Source organism: Bombina bombina, chromosome 1 (assembly GCF_027579735.1).
Source record: "Bombina bombina isolate aBomBom1 chromosome 1, aBomBom1.pri, whole genome shotgun sequence".
Lineage (NCBI taxonomy): Eukaryota > Metazoa > Chordata > Amphibia > Anura > Bombinatoridae > Bombina > Bombina bombina.
In genome coordinates this window covers 545,871,469-545,897,354 of record NC_069499.1, presented here as the reverse complement: position 1 = coordinate 545,897,354, position 25,886 = coordinate 545,871,469, and the positions used below count along the sequence as shown (strand labels likewise).

Genomic DNA, 25,886 nt, shown 5'->3' with positions numbered 1-25,886 from the left:
CGGATTGGCTTGATGCATTGTCTGATGCTACTATGTCAGAAACTTCCCTGGATAAAATCCAGGACAGGATTAAGGCTTTCTGCTATTTTTTTTTTTTTTTAAATTCTTCAACTTATCAAACTAGGAGCATAGTTTGCTCTGTTCCAGATCACAGGGCTTTATGGTTAGAGCCTTGTTCTATGGAGGTATGTTCTGAGTCTAAGCTTTTAGTGATTCCTTACAAGGAGAAGTCCCTATTGGGACCTGGCTTGAGGGAAATAACGTCTTTTGGAAATTTAAAGATTAAAAAAAAAAAAAAAAGAAGAAATGGACCATAGCCTGATGTTGAATCAGGACAACATGAAGGACATGCTCCTGATCCGGAATCGGATCTTGTAAGGGGCAGACTTTCCGTCCTTTCCGTCCTTGCTCAGGCTTGGGTTTGATCAAAAGCTCTCCTGAGGCAGGTTTAGTTTTTCCAGTTCTTATGCAGGTACAGGTTCTGGGTTTTATATCCCAATCGGGTTGGGGTTCCCAAAACAGGAGGGAACTTTCAGACCACTTTTTAGATTTCAATCAAGGGAGATGTGGCCTAATGGTTAACTCCACCGCACCTGAAGCAGGAGGTTGTGGGTTGGAACCCAGGTAAAGCTCCTGCTTTTTCTTGTGTTTCTGGTGACAGCTAGCATTCCTAAGCAGTGGTTTGTAAGAGTCTACGCAAATTTCTTAGTGGACCGTCCTTCCAGTGGGAAAGTATTCGTTTTTTCTTGGGTCCAAGAGGATTAATTAAGGATTAAAGGACACGTACCTACATGTTCCTTTTCACTGGGATCCTCACAGATTCTTAAGGTTTGCCTTTCTAGATAAACATTTCCAATTTTTGGCTCTTCCTTTAGGTCTTGCCACGGCTCCCAGAATTTTCACAAAGGTTCAGGGGTCTCTGCTTGCAGCACTTTGTTCAAAAGGCATTGCGGTGGTGCTGTATCTGGACGACATTCTAGTTCAGGCACCGTCCTTTCAGCTAGTAAAATCACTAAAGTGACTTTCCTAAGGTCACACGGGTGGAAGGTGAATCTAAAAAAGAGCTCTTTGGTTCCTCATACAAGAGTGACTTTTATAGGGACCATCATAGATTCTCTGTCTATGAAGTTTTTTCTGACAGCTGTCGGGAAGTTAAAGATTATCGATTTTTGTCTGGCTCTGCAATCTTCTCCTCGCCGTTCAGTGGTTCAGTGCATGAAGTTAATAGAACTGATGTTAGCGGCAATGGACATCGTCCCATTCTCAGAGCTCTGCAGTTGGACATGCTCAAAATTTATTTGGAATTCCCCTCGACTTCTATTGGCATGGGAGACAAAGGAGTCTCTTTGTTGGTGGTTGTCTCTAGCTCATCTCTCCCAGGGAACATGTTTTCGCAAACCATACTGGGAGATTGTGACAACAGATGCCAGCCTTCTGGGGTGGGAAGCAGTTTGGGACTCCCTGAGGGCTCGGAGGATATGATCTCAGACAGAGTCTTTGTTGCTCTTAAACGTTTTGGATCTGAGAGCGATCTACAATGCTTGCCTGGACTGGCCTCAGCTGACTTCGGTTCAGTTTACCAGGTTCCAGTCGGACAACATAATGTCAATTACCTACATCGATCATCAGAGATGAACAAGGAGTTCCTTGGTGATGACAGAGGTCTCCAAAATAATTCGGTGGGTGGAGACCCATTCTTGTTGTATGTCGTCAATTCTTTTCTTATTGATCATCGGGGAAGAACAAGGAGTTCCTTGGCGGTGACAGAGGTCTCCAAAATAATTTGGTGAGTGGAGACCCATTCTTGTTGTCTGTCGACAATTCTTTTCCCTGGAGTGGTCTTCTGGGAGGCAGATTTTCTGAGCAGACAGACCTTTCATTCGAGGGAGTGGGTCTTCATCTGGATGTGTTCTCCAGTCTGGTCCTCAAATAGGGTCAGCCGTAGTTGGATCTCATGGCATCCAGACAGAATGCCTGCTGGTCCTAGCCAAGCGCGGTTTCTCTGATTCCGTCATAGATACCTTATTTCAGGTGCGTGAGCCTGTAACTAGGTGGATTTACCATTAGATATGGCGTAAATATCTTTTTTGGTGTGAATCCAAGGACTACTCATGGAGTAGAGTTAGGATTCCTAGGATTTTGTCTTTTCTCCAAGAAGGATTGGAGAAGGGTTTATCAGCGAGTTCTCTAAAGGTTTAGAGAAAAAGAGGGGGGGGGGAGTAGAGGAGAGTAGAGTTATAAGAATGGTGCCAGGTTTAGCCTATATTAATTTTTAATAATAGTATTCTAATTACTAGAATTTGAGTTTATATATAACAACAGCGAAACCTGGAGTGGATTATTCAATAGAACAACTGACAACAACTAGGCAAACTAATTGTAACTGAGAGTACAACAAAGTTTAAAGAGAGAATAATTCCACTGAGTATTATCAAACTAACTCTACTAATATCAGAAAGTGTTCAAAATAATTAAATCGTTCCCAATCATTCATACATTAAAGTTTATTAAGTTAACTAAGGAACTCACACTCATTCAGTAGCAAAGGCTGTGAATTAAAACCACTTAAACTCTGTGGTTTGCATAATAGCTATTAGATATGTCAGTCCACTATTCAATATCCCCAATCCGTTTTTAAATTAGAATTAACTAAGCCCTTACAATCCGAGGGCTGCATTAATATTAATATATGACAATAAAGGATTGGAGGACATAAATTAAACCACTTCTTAATATATTTTCCACAAGAGTAAGCACATTAAAAACAAAACAGGAGAGACTAAGCTGCCCCTGCCGGACCCCTGACGCGCGTTTCACGATCGCTTCCTCAGAGGGGGTGCGGGCCGCTGCTACTCAGCGTCTTTTATTCAATTGTAATGCCCACCACTTACACCGGACTGGTTAAACGAATGGGAGTTGTCTCCCTATGATTGGCTGAATATCCTATCCATCAAAGCATCAGCATCTTACGTATGAGGAACTCGAAATTAGACAGTGGGTGTGATTCTGGTCATCGCTTAGTCATAGCGGTAGGACCAATCCACAGCAGGATTGTCATTCCTATACGGGGCGTGAAAGTTAGAGCTAATGTGATTGGAAGATCAAGTGCCTAAGCACTATTTGTAAATATCGAGATTCACAAATTATAAATTCATCTGTAAAAGATTTACACATCAACAATAAGCAATCTTTGAGACTATTGGTTTTTGCCCGCTCTGAAACGGATTGATAACAGGATATATTAATGCAAAATGTGATATAAGACATGCAGACAATTCCTACCCTTATTACACATGAACGGCTCCAATAATCCACAATTAAAGCTTACTATAATATACATACTGGTTATTCAGAGGTTTGTGATGTTTGTTGTTACTTCATCTTATATTCATTCACAATAGATAATCACTGTTATATTGTTATTTATTATAAGGATCGCAAATGTGCTCTTAAAACAGATATCAGTATATTAAGTTTACATTGGGTGTTTGTACTGCATGATTCTTTATGTTGCATCCTCCAATCCTTTATTGTCATATATTAATATTAATGCAGCCCTCGGATTGTAAGGGCTTAGTTAATTCTAATTTAAAAATGGATTGGGGATATTGAATAGTGGACTGACATATCTAATAGCTATTATGCAAACCACAGAGTTTAAGTGGTTTTAATTCACAGCCTTTGCTACTGAATGAGTGTGAGTTCCTTAGTTAACTTAATAAACTTTAATGTATGAATGATTGGGAACGATTTAATTATTTTGAACACTTTCTGATATTAGTAGAGTTAGTTTGATAATACTCAGTGGAATTATTCTCTCTTTAAACTTTGTTGTACTCTCAGTTACAACTAGTTTGCCTAGTTGTTGTCAGGAGTTCTCTAAAGGGTCAGATCTCTGCCTTATCTATTTTGTTACTCAAGCATCTGGCAGATGTCCCAGATATTCAGTCCTTTCTGAGGACTCACGGGTGGAAGGTGAATCTGGAAAAGAGTTCATTAATTCCACAGACCAAGGTTCCTTGCCTGGGAACTCTAATAGATTCCATATCCATGAAGATTTTCTTGACAGAGGTCAGAAAGTTAAAGATTCTGAATACATGCCGAGCCCTTCGGTCCAATCCTCGGCCATCAGTGGCCAAGTGCATGGAGGTAATTGGATTGATGGTGGCGGCAATGGACATCATTCTGTTTGCTTGTTTTCATCTCAGACCACTACAGCTGAGGATGCTCAGACAGTGGAATGGAGACTATGCAAATTTGTCCCCTCAGATAGATCTGGATCAGGGGACAAGAAACTCTCTTCTTTGGTGGTTGTCTCAGGATCATCTGTCCCAAGGGACGTGCTTCCGCAGACCCTCATGGGTGATAGTGACGACGGACGCCAGCCTTCTAGGTTGGGGTGCGGTCTGGAATTCCCTGAAGGCTCAGGGTGTGTGGACTCAGTCGGAGTCAATTCTTCCTATCAATATTTAGGAATTGAGGGCAATATTCAATGCGCTTCAGGCGTGGCCTCAGTTGGCTTCGGCCAAATTCATTCGCTTTCAGTCGGACAACATCACGACTGTGGCTTACATCAATCATCAGGGAGGAACAAGGAGTTCCTTAGCGATGACAGAAGTATCCAAGATAATTCGGTGGGCGGAGTCCCACTCTTGTTATCTGTCAGCAATCTACATCCCAGGAGTGGACATCTGGGAAGCGGACTTTTTAAGCAGACAGATGTTTCATCCGGGGGAGTGGGAACTCCATCCGGAGGTCTTTGCCACTCTGATTCTCAGATGGGGCAGACCGAAGTTGGATCTGATGGCATCTCGTCAGAATGCCAAACTTCCAAGATACGGATCCAGGTCAAGGGATCCTCAGGCCGAACTGATAGATGCCTTGGCAGTGCCTTGGTCGTTCAACCTAGCTTATGTGTTTCCACCGTTTGCTCTCCTGCCTCGGGTGATTTCTTGGATCAAACAGGAGAGGGCTACAGTAATTCTAATTGCGCCTGCGTGGCCTCGCAGGACTTGGTATGTCGATCTAGTGGATATGTCCTCTCTGCCGCCGTGGAAGCTTTCATTGAGGCAGGACCTTCTCATTCAGGGACCCTTCCAACACCCAAATCTAGTTTCTCTGCAACTGACTGCCTGGAGATTGAACGCTTGATCTTATCTAAGCGGGGGTTCTCTGATTCGGTCATTGATACTTTGATTCAGGCACGTAAGCCTGTCACCAGAAAGATCTATCATAAGATATGGCGTAAATATCTTGGTTGGTGCGAATCCAGGGGTTACTCATGGAGTAGAGTTAAGATTTCTAGGATTTTGTCCTTTCTCCAAGAAGGATTGGAGAAAGGGTTATGAGCGAGTTCCTTAAAAGGACAAATCTCTGCTTTGTCAATTTTGCTACACAAACGTTTGGCAGATGTTCCAGACGTTCAGTCTCTTTGTCAGGCTCTAACCAGAATTAAGCCTGTGTTTAGACCAATTGCTCCACCCTGGAGTTTGAATTTAGTTCTTAATGTTCTTCAAGGGGTTCCGTTTGAACCCATGCATTCCATAGATATTAAGTTGTTATCTTGGAAAGTTTTATTTTTGGTTGCTATTTCTTCTGCTCGTAGAGTTTCGGAGCTTTCAGCGCTACAATGTGATTCTCCTTATCTTATTTTCCATTCTAAAGAAATGGAGTGACCAGGCGCCAACTAACGGAGGCTAGGTGTAAACGTGGAGATCTAAAAACAGTTCAAATTTAATAACATAAAAACAGATTGTAAAATATTGAAAAAGGTTAAAAACAATGTTGACAATGATAAAGAATCAAGCAATATGCACTATTCCTGGTTCATGGATCCATGAAGGTACAAAACTAAAACTTGTTACAGTAATAGTAGACAAGGTACAAGAAATGTGATTTAATAAATCACTATCTAAAGCTACAGGAGCTGCTAATGTGGATTAGATGGTGCAATGTTGTGCAAAAAAAAATAAATGTTCAAAATCAGTGATGTAGTGTCCAAAGCAAATCAGATCAAAAAACAGATAGATATCTAAAAACAGACAAGTTCAATCAAATCAATCCAAATATGGTGAATGTGGAAAAATGTGGAAAAAAGTAGGTAAAAATGTGTAAAATGTCCTCAAAGTGTTTAAAACAAATCCAAAAAATGCTAGTGAACAAAAATAGTCCAAATGATATGATGTGTTAGAACCTTTGGTCCTACTTCTCCTAGTAGAAAGGGGTTGAATCACAGGATAGGGAAAAAAACATGGTGAAAGGAAAATACAAAAATGGATCGAAAAAATATAATGAAAAAACCTGTGAAAAGAAAAATACAAGCAATGTGTAGCAAGTTCACAGATAATAACTCCAAATGGAAATGTGCTTACCAGTCTACGCGTTTCGGCCCCTCTAGGCCTTTATCAAGACTGGTTATTGGTACTTACTGTTGGCCTTTTTATAGCTATCTGACCGGATGTCTGGTTTAACAGCACTTCCGGTTTCGTTGCTACTATTAATGTGAATAATATGAATAATTTCAATTCCCAGAGTCCCTATTTGTGAGAAATTTCTTGTGACGGTTATTTGTTACTCTTAGATCTTTCAGAAATTAAAATACAATTGTTTTGTTCCTAATTCGTGTAGCCACCGTATCTTGGTGACGTCACTTCCGGTCGGAACAAATTGCAGTGAATTACAGCTTATTTCTTTATATGCCGATTTCTAAGCTATCCGATTGGTTGTGACGTCACCTGTTGGCCGCAAGGGGATTGGATAAGCTTATGAATGTGTATTCAACAGTTCTCTATTGTTGTGTTATATGTGTAATATGTTATATCAACAATTTTCTCTTGATTATATATTGTGAGCTCAGGGGATATATTTCTATTCATAGCAATACTCAAAATCTTAATCTTATATCATAAAGAATATGTTTTAATGTCGATGACGTCACAACCAATCGGATAGCTTAGAAATCGGCATATAAAGAATAAATATGAGGAGTATAAACAACCATATTTTTAAGGATAATCGACACCAGGTTACCTAAAATACTGATTTTAGCAAGTAGAATGTAGACAATTAGCTGTAATTCACAGCAATTTGTTCCGACCGGAAGTGACGTCACCAAGATACGGAGGCTACACGAATTAGGAACTAAACAATTGTATTTTAATTTCTGAAAGATCTAAGAGTAACAAATAACCGTCACAAGAAATTTCACACAAATAGGGACTCTGGGAATTGAAATTATTCATATTATTCACATTAATAGTAGCAACGAAACCGGAAGTGCTGTTAAACCAGACATCCGGTCAGATAGCTATAAAAGGCCAACAGTAAGTACCAATAACCAGTCTTGATAAAGGCCTAGAGGGGCCGAAACGCGTAGACTGGTAAGCACATTTCCATTTGGAGTTATTATCTGTGAACTTGCTACACATTGCTTGTATTTTTCTTTTCACAGGTTTTTTCATTATATTTTTTCGATCCATTTTTGTATTTTCCTTTCACCATGGTTTTTTCCCTATCCTGTGATTCAACCCCTTTCTACTAGGAGAAGTAGGACCAAAGGTTCCAACACATCATATCATTTGGACTATTTTTGTTCACTAGCATTTTTTGGATTTGTTTTAAACACTTTGAGGACATTTTACACATTTTTACCTACTTTTTCTCCAACATAGGTGTGTCCGGTCCACGGCGTCATCCTTACTTGTGGGATATTCTCTTCCCCAACAGGAAATGGCAAAGAGCCCAGCAAAGCTGGTCACATGATCCCTCCTAGGCTCCGCCTACCCCAGTCATTCTCTTTGCCGTTGTACAGGCAACATCTCCACGGAGATGGCTTAGAGTTTTTTAGTGTTTAACTGTAGTTTTTATTATTCAATCAAGAGTTTGTTATTTTGAAATAGTGCTGGTATGTACTATTTACTCAGAAACAGAAAAGAGATGAAGATTTCTGTTTGTATGAGGAAAATGATTTTAGCAACCGTAACTAAAATCCATGGCTGTTCCACACAGGACTGTTGAGAGCAATTAACTTCAGTTGGGGGAACAGTGTGCAGTCTCTTGCTGCTTAAGGTATGACACATTCTAACAAGACGATGTAATGCTGGAAGCTGTCATTTTCCCTATGGGATCCGGTAAGCCATGTTTATTACGATCGTAAATAAGGGCTTCACAAGGGCTTATTAAGACTGTAGACTTTTCTGGGCTAAATCGATTCATTATTAACACATATTTAGCCTTGAGGAATCATTTTATCTGGGTATTTTGATATAATAATATCGGCAGGCACTGTATTAGACACCTTATTTCTTAGGGGCTTTCCCAAAGCATAAGCAGAGCCTCATTTTCGCGCCGGTGTGGCGCACTTGTTTTTGAGAGGCATGGCATGCAGTCGCATGTGAGAGGAGCTCTGATACTTAGAAAAGTCTTTCTGAAGGCGTCATTTGGTATCGTATTCCCCTTTGGGTTTGGTTGGGTCTCAGCAAAGCAGATACCAGGGACTGTAAAGGGGTTAAAGTTTTAAAACGGCTCCGGTTCCGTTATTTTAAGGGTTAAAGCTTCCAAAATTGGTGTGCAATACTTTTAAGGCTTTAAGACACTGTGGTGAAAATTTGGTGAATTTTGAACAATTCCTTCATGTTTTTTCGCAATTGCAGTAATAAAGTGTGTTCAGTTTAAAATTTAAAGTGACAGTAACGGTTTTATTTTAAAACATTTTTTGTACTTTCTTATCAAGTTTATGCCTGTTTATCATGTCTGAACTACCAGATAGACTGTGTTCTGAATGTGGGGAAGCCAGAATTCCTATTCATTTAAATAAATGTGATTTATGTGATAATGACAATGATGCCCAAGATGATTCCTCAAGTGAGGGGAGTAAGCATGGTACTGCATCATTCCCTCCTTCGTCTACACGAGTCTTGCCCACTCAGGAGGCCCCTAGTACATCTAGCGCGCCAATACTCCTTACTATGCAACAATTAACGGCTGTAATGGATAATTCTGTCAAAAACATTTTAGCCAAAATGAACCCTTGTCAGCGTAAGCGTGGCTGCTCTGTTCTAGTTACTGAAGAGCATGACGACGCTGATATTAATATCTCTGAAGGGCCCCTAACCCAATCTGAGGGGGCCAGGGAGGTTTTGTCTGAGGGAGAAATTACTGATTCAGGGAACATTTCTCAACAGGCTGAACCTGATGTGATTGCATTTAAATTTAAGTTGGAACATCTCCGCATTTTGCTTAAGGAGGTATTATCCACTCTGGATGATTGTGAAAAGTTGGTCATCCCAGAGAAACTATGTAAAATGGACAAGTTCCTAGAGGTGCCGGGGCTCCCAGAAGCTTTTCCTATACCCAAGCGGGTGGGGGACATTGTTAATAAAGAATGGGAAAGGCCCGGTATTCCTTTCGTCCCTCCCCCCATATTTAAAAAATTGTTTCCTATGGTCGACCCCAGAAAGGACTTATGGCAGACAGTCCCCAAGGTCGAGGGAGCGGTTTCTACTTTAAACAAACGCACCACTATACCCATAGAGGATAGTTGTGCTTTCAAAGATCCTATGGATAAAAAATTAGAAGGTTTGCTTAAAAAGATGTTTGTTCAGCAGGGTTACCTTCTACAACCAATTTCATGCATTGTCCCTGTCACTACAGCCGCAGGTTTCTGGTTTGATGAACTGATAAAGGCGCTCGATAGTGATTCTCCTCCTTATGAGGAGATTATGGACAGAATCAATGCTCTCAAATTGGCTAATTCTTTCACCCTAGACGCCACTTTGCAATTGGCTAGGTTAGCGGCTAAGAATTCTGGGTTTGCTATTGTGGCGCGCAGAGCGCTTTGGTTGAAATCTTGGTCGGCTGATGCGTCTTCCAAGAACAAGCTACTAAACATTCCTTTCAAGGGGAAAACGCTGTTTGGCCCTGACTTGAAAGAGATTATCTCTGATATCACTGGGGGTAAGGGCCACGCCCTTCCTCAGGATCGGCCTTTCAAGGCAAAAAATAGACCTAATTTTCGTCCCTTTCGTAAAAACGGACCAGCCCAAAGTGCTACGTCCTCTAAGCAAGAGGGTAATACTTCTCAAGCCAAGCCAGCTTGGAGACCAATGCAAGGCTGGAACAAGGGAAAGCAGGCCAAGAAACCTGCCACTGCTACCAAGACAGCATGAAATATTGGCCCCCGATCCGGGACCGGATCTGGTGGGGGGCAGACTCTCTCTCTTCGCTCAGGCTTGGGCAAGAGATGTTCTGGATCCTTGGGCGCTAGAAATAGTCTCCCAGGGTTATCTTCTGGAATTCAAGGGACTTCCCCCAAGGGGGAGGTTCCACAGGTCTCAGTTGTCTTCAGACCACATAAAAAGACAGGCGTTCTTACGTTGTGTAGAAGACCTGTTAAAAATGGGAGTGATTCATCCTGTTCCATTAAGAGAACAAGGGATGGGGTTCTACTCCAATCTGTTCATAGTTCCCAAAAAAGAGGGAACGTTCAGACCAATCTTAGATCTCAAGATCTTAAACAAGTTCCTCAAGGTTCCATCGTTCAAGATGGAAACCATTCGAACTATTCTTCCTTCCATCCAGGAAGGTCAATTCATGACCACGGTGGATTTAAAGGATGCGTATCTACATATTCCTATCCACAAGGAACATCATCGGTTCCTAAGGTTTGCATTCCTGGACAAACATTACCAGTTCGTGGCGCTTCCTTTCGGATTAGCCACTGCTCCAAGGATTTTCACAAAGGTACTAGGGTCCCTTCTAGCGGTGCTAAGACCAAGGGGCATTGCAGTAGTACCTTACCTGGACGACATTCTGATTCAAGCGTCGTCCCTTCCTCAAGCAAAGGCTCACACGGACATCGTCCTGGCCTTTCTCAGATCTCACGGCTGGAAAGTGAACGTGGAAAAGAGTTCTCTATCCCCCGTCAACAAGGGTTCCCTTCTTGGGAACAATTATAGACTCCTTAGAAATGAGGATTTTTCTAACAGAGGCCAGAAAAACAAAACTTCTAGACTCTTGTCGGATACTTCATTCCGTTCCTCTTCCTTCCATAGCTCAGTGCATGGAAGTGATCGGGTTGATGGTAGCGGCAATGGACATAGTTCCTTTTGCGCGCATTCATCTAAGACCATTACAACTGTGCATGCTCAGTCAGTGGAATGGGGACTATACAGACTTGTCTCCAAAGATACAAGTAAATCAGAGGACCAGAGACTCACTCCGTTGGTGGCTGTCCCTGAACAACCTGTCACAAGGGATGACATTCCGCAGACCAGAGTGGGTCATTGTCACGACCGACGCCAGTCTGATGGGCTGGGGCGCGGTCTGGGGATCCCTGAAAGCTCAGGGTCTTTGGTCTCGGGAAGAATCTCTTCTACCGATAAATATTCTGGAACTGAGAGCGATATTCCATGCTCTCAAGGCTTGGCCTCAGCTAGCGAGGACCAAGTTCATACGGTTTCAATCAGACAACATGACGACTGTTGCGTACATCAACCATCAGGGGGGAACAAGGAGTTCCCTAGCGATGGAAGAAGTGACCAAAATCATTCTATGGGCGGAGTCTCACTCCTGCCACCTGTCTGCTATCCACATCCCAGGAGTGGAAAATTGGGAAGCGGATTTTCTGAGTCGTCAGACATTGCATCCGGGGGAGTGGGAACTCCATCCGGAAATCTTTGCCCAAGTCACTCAGCTGTGGGGCATTCCAGACATGGATCTAATGGCCTCTCGTCAGAACTTCAAAGTTCCTTGCTACGGGTCCAGATCCAGGGATCCCAAGGCGGCTCTAGTGGATGCACTAGTAGCACCTTGGACCTTCAAACTAGCTTATGTGTTCCCGCCGTTTCCTCTCATCCCCAGGCTGGTAGCCAGGATCAATCAGGAGAGGGCGTCGGTGATCTTGATAGCTCCTGCGTGGCCACGCAGGACTTGGTATGCAGATCTGGTGAATATGTCATCGGCTCCACCTTGGAAGCTACCTTTGAGACGAGACCTTCTTGTTCAGGGTCCGTTCGAACATCCGAATCTGGTTTCACTCCAGCTGACTGCTTGGAGATTGAACGCTTGATTTTATCGAAGCGAGGATTCTCAGATTCTGTTATCGATACTCTTGTTCAGCGCCAGAAAGCCTGTAACTCGAAAGATTTACCACAAGATTTGGAAAAAATATATCTGTTGGTGTGAATCTAAAGGATTCCCTTGGGGCAAGGTTAAGATTCCTAGGATTCTATCCTTCCTTCAAGAAGGATTGGAAAAAGGATTATCTGCAAGTTCCCTGAAGGGACAGATTTCCGCCTTGTCGGTGTTACTTCACAAAAAGCTGGCAGCTGTGCCAGATGTTCAAGCCTTTGTTCAGGCTCTGGTTAGAATCAAGCCTGTTTACAAACCTTTGACTCCTCCCTGGAGTCTCAATTTAGTTCTTTCAGTTCTTCAGGGGGGTTCCGTTTGAACCCTTGCATTCCGTTGATATTAAATTATTATCTTGGAAAGTTTTGTTTTTGGTTGCAATTTCTTCTGCTAGAAGAGTTTCAGAATTATCTGCTCTGCAGTGTTCTCCTCCTTATCTGGTGTTCCATGCAGATAAGGTGGTTTGCGTACTAAACCTGGTTTTCTTCCGAAAGTTGTTTCTAACAAAAACATTAACCAGGAGATTATCGTACCTTCTCTGTGTCCGAAACCAGTTTCAAAGAAGGAACGTTTGTTGCACAATTTGGATGTTGTTCGCCGCTCTAAAATTCTATTTAGATGCTACAAAGGATTTTAGACAAACATCTTCCTTGTTTGTTGTTTATTCCGGTAAAAGGAGAGGTCAAAAAGCAACTTCTACCTCTCTCTCTTTTTGGATTAAAAGCATCATCAGATTGGCTTACGAGACTGCCGGACGGCAGCCTCCCGAAAGAATCACAGCTCATTCCACTAGGGCTGTGGCTTCCACATGGGCCTTCAAGAACGAGGCTTCTGTTGATCAGATATGTAGGGCAGCGACTTGGTCTTCACTGCACACTTTTACCAAATTTTACAAGTTTGATACTTTGCTTCTTCTGAGGCTATTTTTGGGAGAAAGGTTTTGCAAGCCGTGGTGCCTTCCATTTAGGTGACCTGATTTGCTCCCTCCCTTCATCCGTGTCCTAAAGCTTTGGTATTGGTTCCCACAAGTAAGGATGACGCCGTGGACCGGACACACCTATGTTGGAGAAAACAGAATTTATGTTTACCTGATAAATTACTTTCTCCAACGGTGTGTCGGGTCCACGGCCCGCCCTGGTTTTTTTTTTTTTTTTTTTTTTTAATCAGGTCTGATATTTTATTTTCTTTAACTACAGTCACCACGGTACCATATGATTTCTCCTATGCAAATATTCCTCCTTAACGTCGGTCGAATGACTGGGGTAGGCGGAGCCTAGGAGGGATCATGTGACCAGCTTTGCTGGGCTCTTTGCCATTTCCTGTTGGGGAAGAGAATATCCCACAAGTAAGGATGACGCCGTGGACCGGACACCACCGTTGGAGAAAGTAATTTATCAGGTAAACATAAATTCTGTTTTTCCACATTCACCATATTTGGATTGATTTTGATTGAACTTGTCTGTTTTTAGATATCTATCTGTTTTTTGATCTGATTTGCTTTGGACACTACATCACTGATTTTGAACATTTTTTTTTTTGCACAACATTGCACCATCTAATCCACATTAGCAGCTCCTGTAGCTTTAGATAGTGATTTATTAAATCACATTTCTTGTACCTTGTCTACTATTACTGTAACAAGTTTTAGTTTTGTACCTTCATGGATCCATGAACCAGGAATAGTGCATATTGCTTGATTCTTTATCATTGTCAACATTGTTTTTAACCTTTGTCAATATTTTACAATCTGTTTTTATGTTATTAAATTTGAACTGTTTTTAGATCTCCACGTTTACACCTAGCCTCCGTTAGTTGGCGCCTGGTCACTCCATTTCTTTATAACCACTCTCTACTAGGCGAAAGCTAGGTTTCGCTTCTTCCGGGCATATAGGTGTTAGTCGGCGCTCAAGTAGGACATTATATATTTTAGCATTTCTTATTTTCCATTCTGATAAGGTGGTTTTACGTACCAAACCTGGTTTTCTTCCCAAGGTTGTTTATAATAAGAATATTAATCAGGAAATTGTGGTTCCTTCATTATGTCCTAATCCGTCTTCTAAGAAGGAGCGTATGTTGCATAACTTGGACGTGGTCCGTGCCCTGAAGTTTTACTTGCAGGCGACTAAGGATTTCCGTCAATTATCTTCATTATTCATTGTCTTTTCTGGAAAGCGTAGGGGTCAGAAGGCTACGGCTACCTCCCTTTCTTTTTGGCTGAAGAGTATCATCCGTCTGGCGTATGAGACTGCTGGACAGCAGCCTCCTGAAAGAATTACGGCTCATTCCACTAGGGCTGTGGCTTCCTCATGGGCATTTAAAAATGATGCTTCTGTTGAACAGATTTGCAAGGCTGCAACTTGGTCGTCTCTTCACACTTTTTCCAAATTTTCCAAATTTGATAATTTTGCTTATTCTGAGGCTGGTTTTGGGAGAAAGGTTCTTCAAGCAGTGGTGCCTTCCGTTTAGGTTCCTGTCTTGTCCCTCCCTTTCATCCGTGTCCTGTAGCTTTGGTATTGTATCCCACAAGTAAGGATGAAATCCGTGGACACGTCATATCTTGTAGAAGAAAAGGAAATTTATGTTTACCTGATAAATGTATTTCTTCTACGATATGACGAGTCCACGGCCCACCCTGTCATTTTTTAGACAGGTATATATTATAATTTTTTGTTAAACTTCAGTCACCTCTGCACCTTTGGCTTTTCCTTTCTCTTCCTAACTTCGGTCGAATGACTGGAGGTGGAGGGAAGGGAGGAGCTATATATACAGTACAGCTCTGCTGTGGTGCTCTTTGCCACTTTCTGTTAGCAGGAGGTTAATATCCCACAAGTAAGGATGAAATCCGTCGACTCGTCATATCGTAGAAGAAATACATTTATCAGGTAAGCATAAATTTCCTTTTTGCGGTGACGTCATCACGTCATTGCGCGTGACGTCACCGCACATAACGTGAAGCCCGGGGATTCCTGTCACTATGCAGGCCGGGGTAGGAGCCGGTGGGAGCCCCCAGATCTCCCTCAAAGTGGTAGAGTGCTAGTGACGGCTCTGAGCCGTCATTAGCACCTGACTGAGACAATTTGTGATGGCTCAGAGCCGTCATTAGCACTCAAGGGGTTAAAGAGCCTAGAGATGTGTAGACAGAAAAAAGGAGACCTAGAACTGGCAACCGAGGGGTAGAGGGGAGGAGGAATAGCCAGAGAAAGATAAACTGAGTATACGGTTAGAAAATAGGAAGGGGGTATAAATTGAAAAGTACAATGGGGAGAGAGAATGCCAACACCGCCTCCTTGCTTGTTGCCAGGCCTAGGTGTAAGGCTGAAGTGCAGCCCCCAAAAGAGCAGCAGGGGAGGCTGTGTCTGAGGGAGAGAGCCATGGATAGAGGTAAGATTGTTGCATATAGAGATTATTGCTGATCACTTAAAAAATAAAACAAAATTGACACAATAAGAAAAGACATCGCTCCCTCAAACCCAGCCCTCCTACCAATCCCTTCTATTAAAAAAACTCTCTGCTACTTCTTTCCTGTAACAAAGGAAGACGTCTTCATATTCCTATCTTGTTCCTATACTCATCTCACAACCTGCCCACTTGATCCTATTCCATCATGACTTCTTCCCTCTTATCCTGCTTCTATAACCCCTGCCCTAACTCATCTTTTTAACCAGTCTCTCGCCACTGGCGCATTTCCTGATACATTCTAGCATACATCAATCACACCAATACTAAAAAAAGTCCTCACTAGACCCCTCCACCCCATCTAACTATCAGCCAGTCTCCTTATTTCCCTTTGCCTGTAAATTATTGGAACAACTAATCTATGATCGCCTAACTCAGTTTCTTTCACCTAACTCCTTACTTGATCCATTACTCTAGTTTCTGACCTAAACACTCAACAGAAACCACTCTCACTAAAGTAACAAATTATCTGTCGGCTAAAGCAAAGGGGCACTACTTAGTAATTCTGCTTTCGACACAGTTGACCATCCTCTCCTCTTAAAAATCCTACTTTTATTTGGAAGTGAGACACAGCCCTCTCCTGATATGCTTCATCTCTTTCAAACAGCTCATTTATAGTGTTATTTAACAGCATGTACTCTGATCCTTTGCCTCTCTAAGTATACAGTACTAGGTATTGCACTGAAGCTTAATGATAAACCTCTCCTCTAGCCTAACTCCTTCTCTATTGGACTTACAGTTCAAAATGTGGAAGTTTTAGAAAAGGATTGTGCTAAACAAGTCATATACAAATTTATTGTACTGAACAATGTGAAATTGGATCACATGGGTGAGGGACGTCTCCCCAACACATTGACATATATTAATATAAAATAATATACTTTAAGTATTGCTGTATATTTTAATTACAACAGTCTTCAGTCCTCACAATAATTTTGGAATACTAAATAAAAAGCCCATAAAGCACGCTATGGAGCAGCTAGTAAAAACCAAACAAAAAACTGTTTATATGATCAAACACCACCACCTAAGATTATCTTGTATGCTTCATATAATTGGTGAAATCAAAGTATACACAGGTTTTCAACTGACTCCTCACCTGTTGCAACAAACTATAGGAGCTAACCCGTTTACATCTCAGGGTTCTGGTTAATATTGCAGTTGGTACTGCCTCAACAGCTCCAGGTGTATATGTCCATCCTCAGCGTCTTACACTGCGAGCACTGCTGTGTTACGTGATCACTGCGTCACTGTTGTATAGTTACCGCTTGATGGGAACAAGCGTTATTATCTTACAAACAATCCATCCACTACAGATGAATTGGAGACTGATGCACTCCCACTTTATACCCTTAGGCACAACAGACACCCACGTCTGTTCAGAGACCAGATGCAGTATAAGGTCTCAGAGGAAGAATTGTTTTCCTCTGCTAAGTAATAAGTTGGTTGTCAGTGAATACCCCAGGGTTAAATCTACCTGCACTGAGTGCCTCCATCACGCAGGTTACCCAGAGGTGCCTAGCATTCCAATATCATAAAATAAAATCAGGGTTCTTATAACTTTGTAAGTATGCATACAGTTGATCAAAATATAAAGCTGGTTAACACATTGCTACTTTTTCAAAGCGTTTTGCCCAGTTCATGCTCCTTAAAAAGGTTGTTCTCCTTTGTTATTGGCTGAAACCTTTTCCAATGTCCTTTATGGTGGCATAGCCAAAATCCAATGTCATTTAAGGTGGTATAAGTAAAATCTGTTATTCAAGTGAATTGTCATGTCTTTCTTCTTTTTTTAAAAAAAAAAAAATCCTCAAGGATCCAGTATAAGGAGGTGGTATTGTAATTTATTCCTACATTGGCAATATTTGTTTTTCAAAACAAGATGGTGTTTGTACAGTAGTTCTTATACTATAAAATTAATTTATCTAATTTAGTAGAGCCAGACTAAAATATATATTTATAAAATAAATGCCACATATTAAATGTATGTATACAATTGAAACAATATAAAGGATCACTGTATTCACTACTGTCCCCTTTTTCAATATTGCATAGGTGTTCATGTATGCAATCTTTTAAGCATCTCAGTTTCCTCCAAATATAATAAATTACAAGTGCATTGTAAAACATATACAACCCCCTTTTGTGTACATTTAAGAATGTCTTTGATTTTAAACTCTTCTCCTGTATTAGGTATTATCAGATTTCTTTTTAGTATTATATTGGCATGCCCTACATGTATAACAGGGATAAAAAAATTTTTTGTCAAATTATTACCTTGTAAATATTATATTTCTTTTCCTTTTTTTTCCCTTTCTTTTTGACCCACTTGGAACCAAGATGTAATTAAGATTCTTTGCCTTCTTGATTAGAAATGTTGGTGTAATCTCCTATTATGGTTTTGAGTAAATGCCAGTGCTTTTTGATCATTTTCCTTTTTACCAAGGTCTGCGCTATGATTAGTGATAAATGGGACATCAAAGATGTTACTGTTCTTTTCTTCCTCTTTATATTTTACTATTTTAGCTCTTTTGACTTTATCAATATTAGGTTGTTCATATCCTCTCTCATTGAATCTCTGTGTCAATGCAACGACCTGACTCTTAAGTCCTTTATTCTTGAACAGTTTTTCTTAATTTGCAAAATCTGATCTGTAGGTAAATTCTCTTTCTAAAGTTTGAGATGGCAACTTGCTGTATGGATATATTTATACTAATCCATTGATTTAGATATTTTGATTTATTACCATGATTTCAAGGTCGAAAAACAGCAGATTCTAGGCTATACTATATGTAAAATTAAGGCCCCTCGTAGTAGTATTCATTTTCTTAAAGAGTTCTACTAATCCCGTTTCGGGTACTCGCCACTCAATTAAGATATTTTCTATATATCTTTTATAAAGCACAAGGCTTGCACCAAGTTTCTCCTCTTCAAGAAAATGAGCTTCCTAAGCTCTGTCTTGGGTCCTTTTACTTTATTTTCAAATCTTTCTTTTCTCTCCTGATATCTCACTTAGATTACCATCTGACTCTCTGCAATTTCCTCTTGGATGGCCTTGCCCTACCTCCTACTCAATCTGTCTAAAATTGAACTGCTTCTTATTCCCCCCTTTTCGAAACATCCAACTGCTGACATTCCTCTGCAAAATGTTATGCCACAAGCAGCAGGAATCAGAATTTTAGAAAACAATGAATGCTTTCCCCATTTGTTCAGGGCTGTTCTGTAACAAGAGGATACAGATTGGATTTATAGAATCTAAATATTTTAATATCTTTTTCTAGATTGCGAAATTACGTCAGCAGCTTCAGAGAAGTAAGCACAGCAGCAGGCATCATCGGGAAAAAGACAGACAGTCCCCATTTCATGGCAACCACACAGCAATTAACCAGGTAAGAAGTAATATATTGAATTCTTTATAAGCAATTAACCAATCCCAGGTAAGAGATACAGATTGAATCCTTTATTTTAATAGTTTGTTTATTTTGAGCTCCAAGATCTGCTTTGCAGTAAATGGTTTTTAGAACAGGACATGAAGCCTTTACCAGTATGGAGTAGTCGTGTTGGTGCCCAGATGTTAGTCAACTTAAGTGTAAGTGTGTATATTACGCAAGAACAACTTCAAAGAATAGTGAAGACTGGCTTTGAATGATCAGGTAGCTGGAAGGAGAGGATAAATCGGTAAATTACTATTTTTAGCTTTCATAATCCAGTAAGCTTTCTACTTCTACAAATTCTCTGTCTCCTAAAATTGTGCGTGACTGCAATATTCAACCTAGCTGCTAAATTTTCATATAAAATTGTCAACTCCTGTAGAAGTACAGTATTTAGCGCTTGTAATGCTGCTTTTTAAGATTCCATATGGTGCATGTGTTTAATTGCCTCCAGAACAATCACATTTTTTCTCTCTAAAATTTCATACAGAGAGATAGATATTTAGCTAGTGTGTGCTTTTAATTTCTGTTTACTTATCTTTTTAAGTGTAAATGGAAAGAAAATATATAAACAAAAAAACAAATTGTATAAAAATTAATATATATAAACTGAATTCAGTTCAGTTATTTAAACAGTATATAAATAAAAAATAAGAAATTGTATAAAAATGTGTATATATAAACTGAATTCAGTTCAGTTACTTAAACATAATATATAAATAAAAAATAAATTTTATTAAAAAATAGTATATATATAAACTGAATTCAGTTCAGTTATATTTTTCTTGTTTCTATGGAAGTCTAAAACATTGGAAATACAGTAATTTGATTTAGTACTTTTCCCACAAATTATGTCTACAATATATCTAATTCAGTAACTTGATTTGAAGCATAGCACCTCAATTAATTGGCAAATTATGGAAACATGAAGTCTAAAGTTGTTTTTTTTTTTTTTTGGGAAGATTTTTTTTATGAATTGTAAAACCAAATTAAAATAAATATTTGTTTCTTTCATGTAACTGGCAAGAGTCCATGAGCTAGTGACATATGGGATATACAATACTACCAGGAGGGGCAAAGTTTCCCAAACCTCAAAATGCCTATAAATACACCCCCACCACATCCACAATTCAGTTTTACAAACTGAAGTTTGGTGAAGTAAGTTTGTGCTAGATTTCTACATTGATATGCGCGTCTCAGCTTTTTTTGAAGCCCGGTTCCCCTCAGAGTGCAGTGAATGACAGAGGGATGTGAAGGGAGTATTACCTATTGAATACAATGGTCATCTTAAGGGGGATCTATTTCATAGGTTCTCTGTTATCGGTCTTAGAGATTCATCTCCTACCTCCCTTTTCAGATCGACCATATACTCTTATATACCATTACCTCTGCTGATTCTCGTTTCAGTACTGGTTTGGCTATCTACTTTATGTAGATGAGTGTCTTTTGGTAAGTATGTTAACTTTATTTAAGACACTCCACTATGGTTTGGCACTTTATATTTAAAGTTCTAAATATACTTGTACTTATATTTGCCATGATTCAGGTTTATCAGTATATTTCCTTTTTGCAGACTGTCAGTTTCATATTTGGGAAATGCGCATATATATATATATATATATATGGAAAAAAAAAATTCTTACCTGAAGTTTTCAAATTGACTCTCTTTTCTAAATTGCGGGCTGTTAGGCTCGCGGGAGCACAAAATGCTATAATTTATTGCGTCATTCTTGGCGCAAGTCTTTTTTGGCGCGAGAATTACGTTGTTTGTCTTAATTTCGTCATTTCCGGCGCCTTAGTTGGCACTGAGTTTTTTCACGTAGTTTGCGTCATCTATGATGCTCGTGTTTGTTGCAGACGTTTTTGGCGCCAAAAAATATTTGGTCAGTTGTGGGCGTCATACTTGGCACCAAACATTTGACATTATTTAAGACTTCATTTCTTTTTGCTTCTGGTTTCCAGAGGCTTATTTTGTTTTGCATTTCTTTCCCATTCCTGAAACTGTCATATAAGGAAATTGATAATTTTGCTTTATAATTTATTTTTTTCTCTTACATATTGCAAGATGTCTCAAACTGTCCCTGATCAGAATCTACTACTGGAATCCTGCTGCCTGATGTCGGTTCTACTACCAAAGCTAAGGTGCATTTGTTGTAAACTTGTGGTAACTGTTCCCTTGGCTGTAGTTTGTGATAGTATGTCATGACAAACTTTTAAATGCAGACAATATTTCCATTAGTAGTAGTCCATTATCTGTTGCTGGTCCTTCAACATCTAATGCTCAGGATATTCCTGTTAATGTGAGAGAATTTGTTTCTAATTCCATTCAGAAGGCTTTGTCTGTCATACCGCCTTCTAATAAACATAAGGTCTTTTAAAACTTCTCATAAAATTGATGAATTTTTAAATGACCGACAACATTCTGATTTATCTATCTCTGATGAGGATTATCTGGTTCAGAAGATTCTGCCTCAGATATTGACACTAGACAAATCTTCATATTTGTTTAAAAATGGAGTATATTCGTTCCTTATTAAAAGAGGTGTTGATTGCATTAGATATGGAGGAGACTAGTTATCTTGATATTAAAACTAATAAAACGTTTAAATTCAGTTTTCTCCAACATTGGTGTGTCCGGTCCACAGCGTCATCCTTACTTGTGGGATATTCTCTTCCCCAACAGGAAATGGCAAAGAGTCCCATATAGTCCCTCCTAGGCTCCGCCCACCCCAGTCATTCTCTTTGCCGTTGCACAGGCAACATCTCCACGGAGATGGTTAAGAGTTTTTGGTGTTTTAAATGTAGTTTTTATTCTTCTATCAAGTGTTTGTTATTTTAAAATAGTGCTGGTATGTACTATTACTCTGAAACAGAAAAAGGATTAAGATTTCTGTTTGTGAGAGGAAGATGATTTTAGCAGACAGTAACTAAAATCGATTGCTGTTTCCACATAGGACTGTTGAGATGAAGTAACTTCAGTTGGGGGAAACAGTTAGCAGACTTTTCTGCTTAAGGTATGACTAGCCATATTTCTAACAAGACCATGTAATGCTGGAAGGCTGTCATTTCCCCTCATGGGGACCGGTAAGCCATTTTCTTAGTCAAGGCAAACAGAAAAGGCTTAGTATGGGCTAAAAAACTGGTGAACATTTTTATGGGCTAATCGATTGCTTTATTTGGGCATTTTATTCAGATTTAGGCTGACAATTTGTATTTATAAACTTGGGGAACGTTTATTAAACGGGCAGGCACTGTGTTAGACACCTTTTCCAGTCAGGGGGGCCTTCCGTAGTTATAGACTGAGCCTCATTTTGCGCGCCATTACCTGCGCAGCTTGTTTTTTGAGAGCAGGGCAATGCAGATGCATGTGTGAGGATCTAAAAATTGCTGGAAATGCTTCTAGAAGGTGTCAATTGGTATCGTATTCCCCTCTGGGCTTGGGTGGGTCTCAGCAAAGACTATAGCTGGGACTGTATAGGGGTTAAATTTATAAACGGCTCCGGTTCCGTTTATTTTAAGGGTTAAAGCTCTGAAATTTGGTGGCAAAAACTATTAATGCTTTAGACACTGTGGTGAAATTTGGTAATTTTTGAACAATTCCTTCATACTTTTCACATATTCAGTAATAAAGTTTTTTCTGTTTAAAATTTAAAGAGACAGTAACGGTTTTGTTTTAAAACGTTTTTGTGCTTTGTTGACAAGTTTAAAGCCTGTTTAACATGTCTATACCTTCAGATAAGCTATGTTCTATATGTATGGAAAGCCAATGTGTCTCCCCATTTAATTTATGTGATAATTGTGCCATAGCGTCCAAACAAAGTAAGGACAGTACTGCCACAGATAATGAAATTGCCCAAGATGATTCCTCAGATGAGGGGAGTAAACATGATACTACATCATCTCCTACTGTGTCTACACCAGTTTTGCCCACGCAGGAGGGCCCCTAGTACATCTAGTGCGCCAATGCATATTACCATGCAACAATTAACGGCTGTAATGGATAACTCCATAGCAAATATTTTATCCAAAATGCCTACTTATCAAGGAAAGCGCGATTGCTCTGTTTTAAAACACTGAAGAGCAAGAGGGCGCTGATGATAATTGTTCTGTCATACCCTCACACCAATCTGAAGGGGCCATGAGGGAGTTTTTGTCAGATGGAGAAATCTCAGATTCAGGAAAAAATTTCTCATCAAGCAGAACCTGATGTTGTGACATTTAAATTTAAATTAGAACATCTCCGTGCACTGCTTAAGGAGGTGCTATCTTACTCTGGATGATTGTGACAACTTGGTCATTCCAGAGAAATTATGCAAGATGGACAAGTTCCTAGAGGTTCCAGTGCACCCCCAACGCTTTTCCCTATACCCAAGCGGGTGGCGGACATAGTAAATAAGGAGTGGGAAAAGAGCCCGGCATACCTTTTGTTCCCCCCCCCTATATTTAAGAAATTATTTCCTATGGTCGACCCCCAGAAAGGACTTATGGCAGACAGTCCCTAAGGTCGAGGGGGCAGGTTTCTACTCTAAACAAACGCACTACTATTCCTATCGAAGATAGTTGTGCTTTCCAAAGATCCTATGGATAAAAAATTGGAAGGTTTGCTTAAAAAGATTTTTTATACAGCAAGGTTACCTTCTACAAACCAATTTCGTGCATTGTTTCCTGTCACTACAGCAGCGTGGTTCTGGTTCGAGGAACTAGAAAAGTCGCTCAGTAGAGAGACTCCATATGAGGTTGTTATGGACAGAGTTCACGCACTTAAATTGGCTAACTCTTTTATTTTAGGATGCCGCTTTTGCAATTAGCTAGACTAGCGGCGAAAAATTCAGGGTTTGCTATCGTGGCGCGCAGAACGCTTTGGCTAAAGTCTTGGTCAGCGGATGTGTCATCCAAGACAAAATTGCTTAACATCCCTTTTCAAAGGTAAAACTCTATTTGGACCAGAATTGAAAGAGATTATTTCAGACATCACTGGGGGAAAGGGCCACGCGCATTCCACAAGATAGGTCTTTTAAGGCTAAAAATAAGTCTAATTTTCGTCCCTTTTCGCAATTTTCAGGAATGGACCGGCCTCTAATTCTGCAATCCTCTAAGCAAGAGGGTAATGCCTCACAACCCAAACCAGCCTGGAAACCGATGCAAGGCTGGAACAAGGGTAAGCAGGCCAAGAAGCCTGCCACTGCTAACAAAACAGCATGAAGGAGTAGCCCCGATCCGGGACCGGATCTAGGTGGGGGGCAGACTCCTCTTCTTTGCTCAGGCTTGGGCAAGAGATTTTCAGATCCCTGGGGCGCTAGAAATAGTTTCTCAAGGTTATCTCCTGGAATTCAGAACTACCCCCAAGGGGAAGGTTCCACATGTCTCACTTATCCTCAAAACCAAATAAAGAGACAGGCATTCTTACATTGTGTAGAAGACCTGTTAAAGATGGGAGTGATACACCAGTTCCAATAAGAGGAACAAGGAATGGGATTTTATTCCAATCTGTTTCGTAGTTCCCAAAAAGAGGGAACTTTCAGACCCAATTTTGGATTTGAAGATCCTAAACAAATTTCTCAGGGTACCATCGTTCAAGATGGAAACCATTCGAACGATTCTACCCACTATCCAGGAAAGTCAGATTTATGTCTACCGTGGATCTAAAGGATGCGTACCTACATATTCCTATCCACAAAGAACATCATCAGTTCCTAAGGTTCGCTTTTCTGGACAAGCATTACCAGCTTGTGGCCCTCCCATTCGGGTTAGCCACTGCTCCAAGGATTTTCACAAAGGTGCTAGGGTCCCTTCTAGCGGTTCTAAGACCGAGGGGCATTGCAGTAGTACCTTACTTGGACGACATTCTAATACAAGGCGTCGTCCCTGTCAAAAGCAAAGGCTCATACGGACATCGTTCTAGCCTTTCTCAGATCACAACGGATGGAAGGTGAACATAGAAAAAAGTTCTCTGTCTCCGTCGACAAGAGTTCCCCTTCTTGGGAACAATAATAGATTCCTTAGAAATGAGGATTTTTCTGACAGAGGTCAGAAAATCAAAACTTCTAAGCTCTTGTCAAGTGCTTCATTCTGTTCTTCGTCCTTCCATAGCGCAGTGCATGGAAGTAGTAGGGTTGATGGGTTGCAACAATGGACATAGTTCCTTTCGCACGGAATTCATCTAAGACCATTACAACTGTGCATGCTCAAACAGTGGAATGGGGATTATACAGACTTGTCTCCAATGATTCAAGTAGATCAAAGGACCAGAGATTCACTCCGTTGGTGGCTGACCCTGGACCATCTGTCCCAGGGAATGAGCTTCCGCAGACCAGAGTGGGTCATTGTCACGACCGACGCCAGTCTAGTGGGCTGGGGCGCGGTCTGGGAATCCCTGAAAGCTCAGGGTCTATGGTCTCGGGAAGAGTCTCTTCTCCCGATAAACATTCTGGAACTGAGAGCGATATTCAATGCTCTCAGAGCTTGGCCTCAACTAGCAAAGGCCAGATTCGTAAGGTTCCAATCAGACAACATGACGACCGTTGCATATATCAATCATCAGGGGGGTACAAGGAGTTCCCTGGCGATTGAAAGAAGTGACCAAAATAATTCAATGGGCGGAGGATCACTCCTGCCACCTGTCTGCGATCCACATCCCAGGAGTGGAAAACTGGGAGGGCGGATTTTCTGAGTCGTCAGAACATTCCATCCGGGGGAGTGGGAACTCCATCCGGAGATCTTTGCCCAAATAATTCAATTATGGGGCATTCCAGACATGGAGCTATGGCGTCTCGTCAGAACTTCAAGGTTCCTTGCTACGGGTCCAGATCGCAGGGATCCCAAGGCGACTCTAGTAGATGCACTAGTAGCACCTTGGACCTTCAACCTAGCTTATGT

General features: G+C 40.7%; 1 protein-coding gene across 1 annotated transcript in view; it reads left to right on the top strand.

Annotated features, from left to right (window-relative positions):
• FAM117B (family with sequence similarity 117 member B) overlaps positions 1-25,886 on the top strand; it is a 578,958-nt gene that overhangs the window by 203,098 nt on the left and 349,974 nt on the right. Inside the window, 1 exon segment of the mRNA XM_053698684.1 lies at positions 18,861-18,968. Within this exon segment, the coding sequence (XP_053554659.1) occupies positions 18,861-18,968 (108 nt within the window).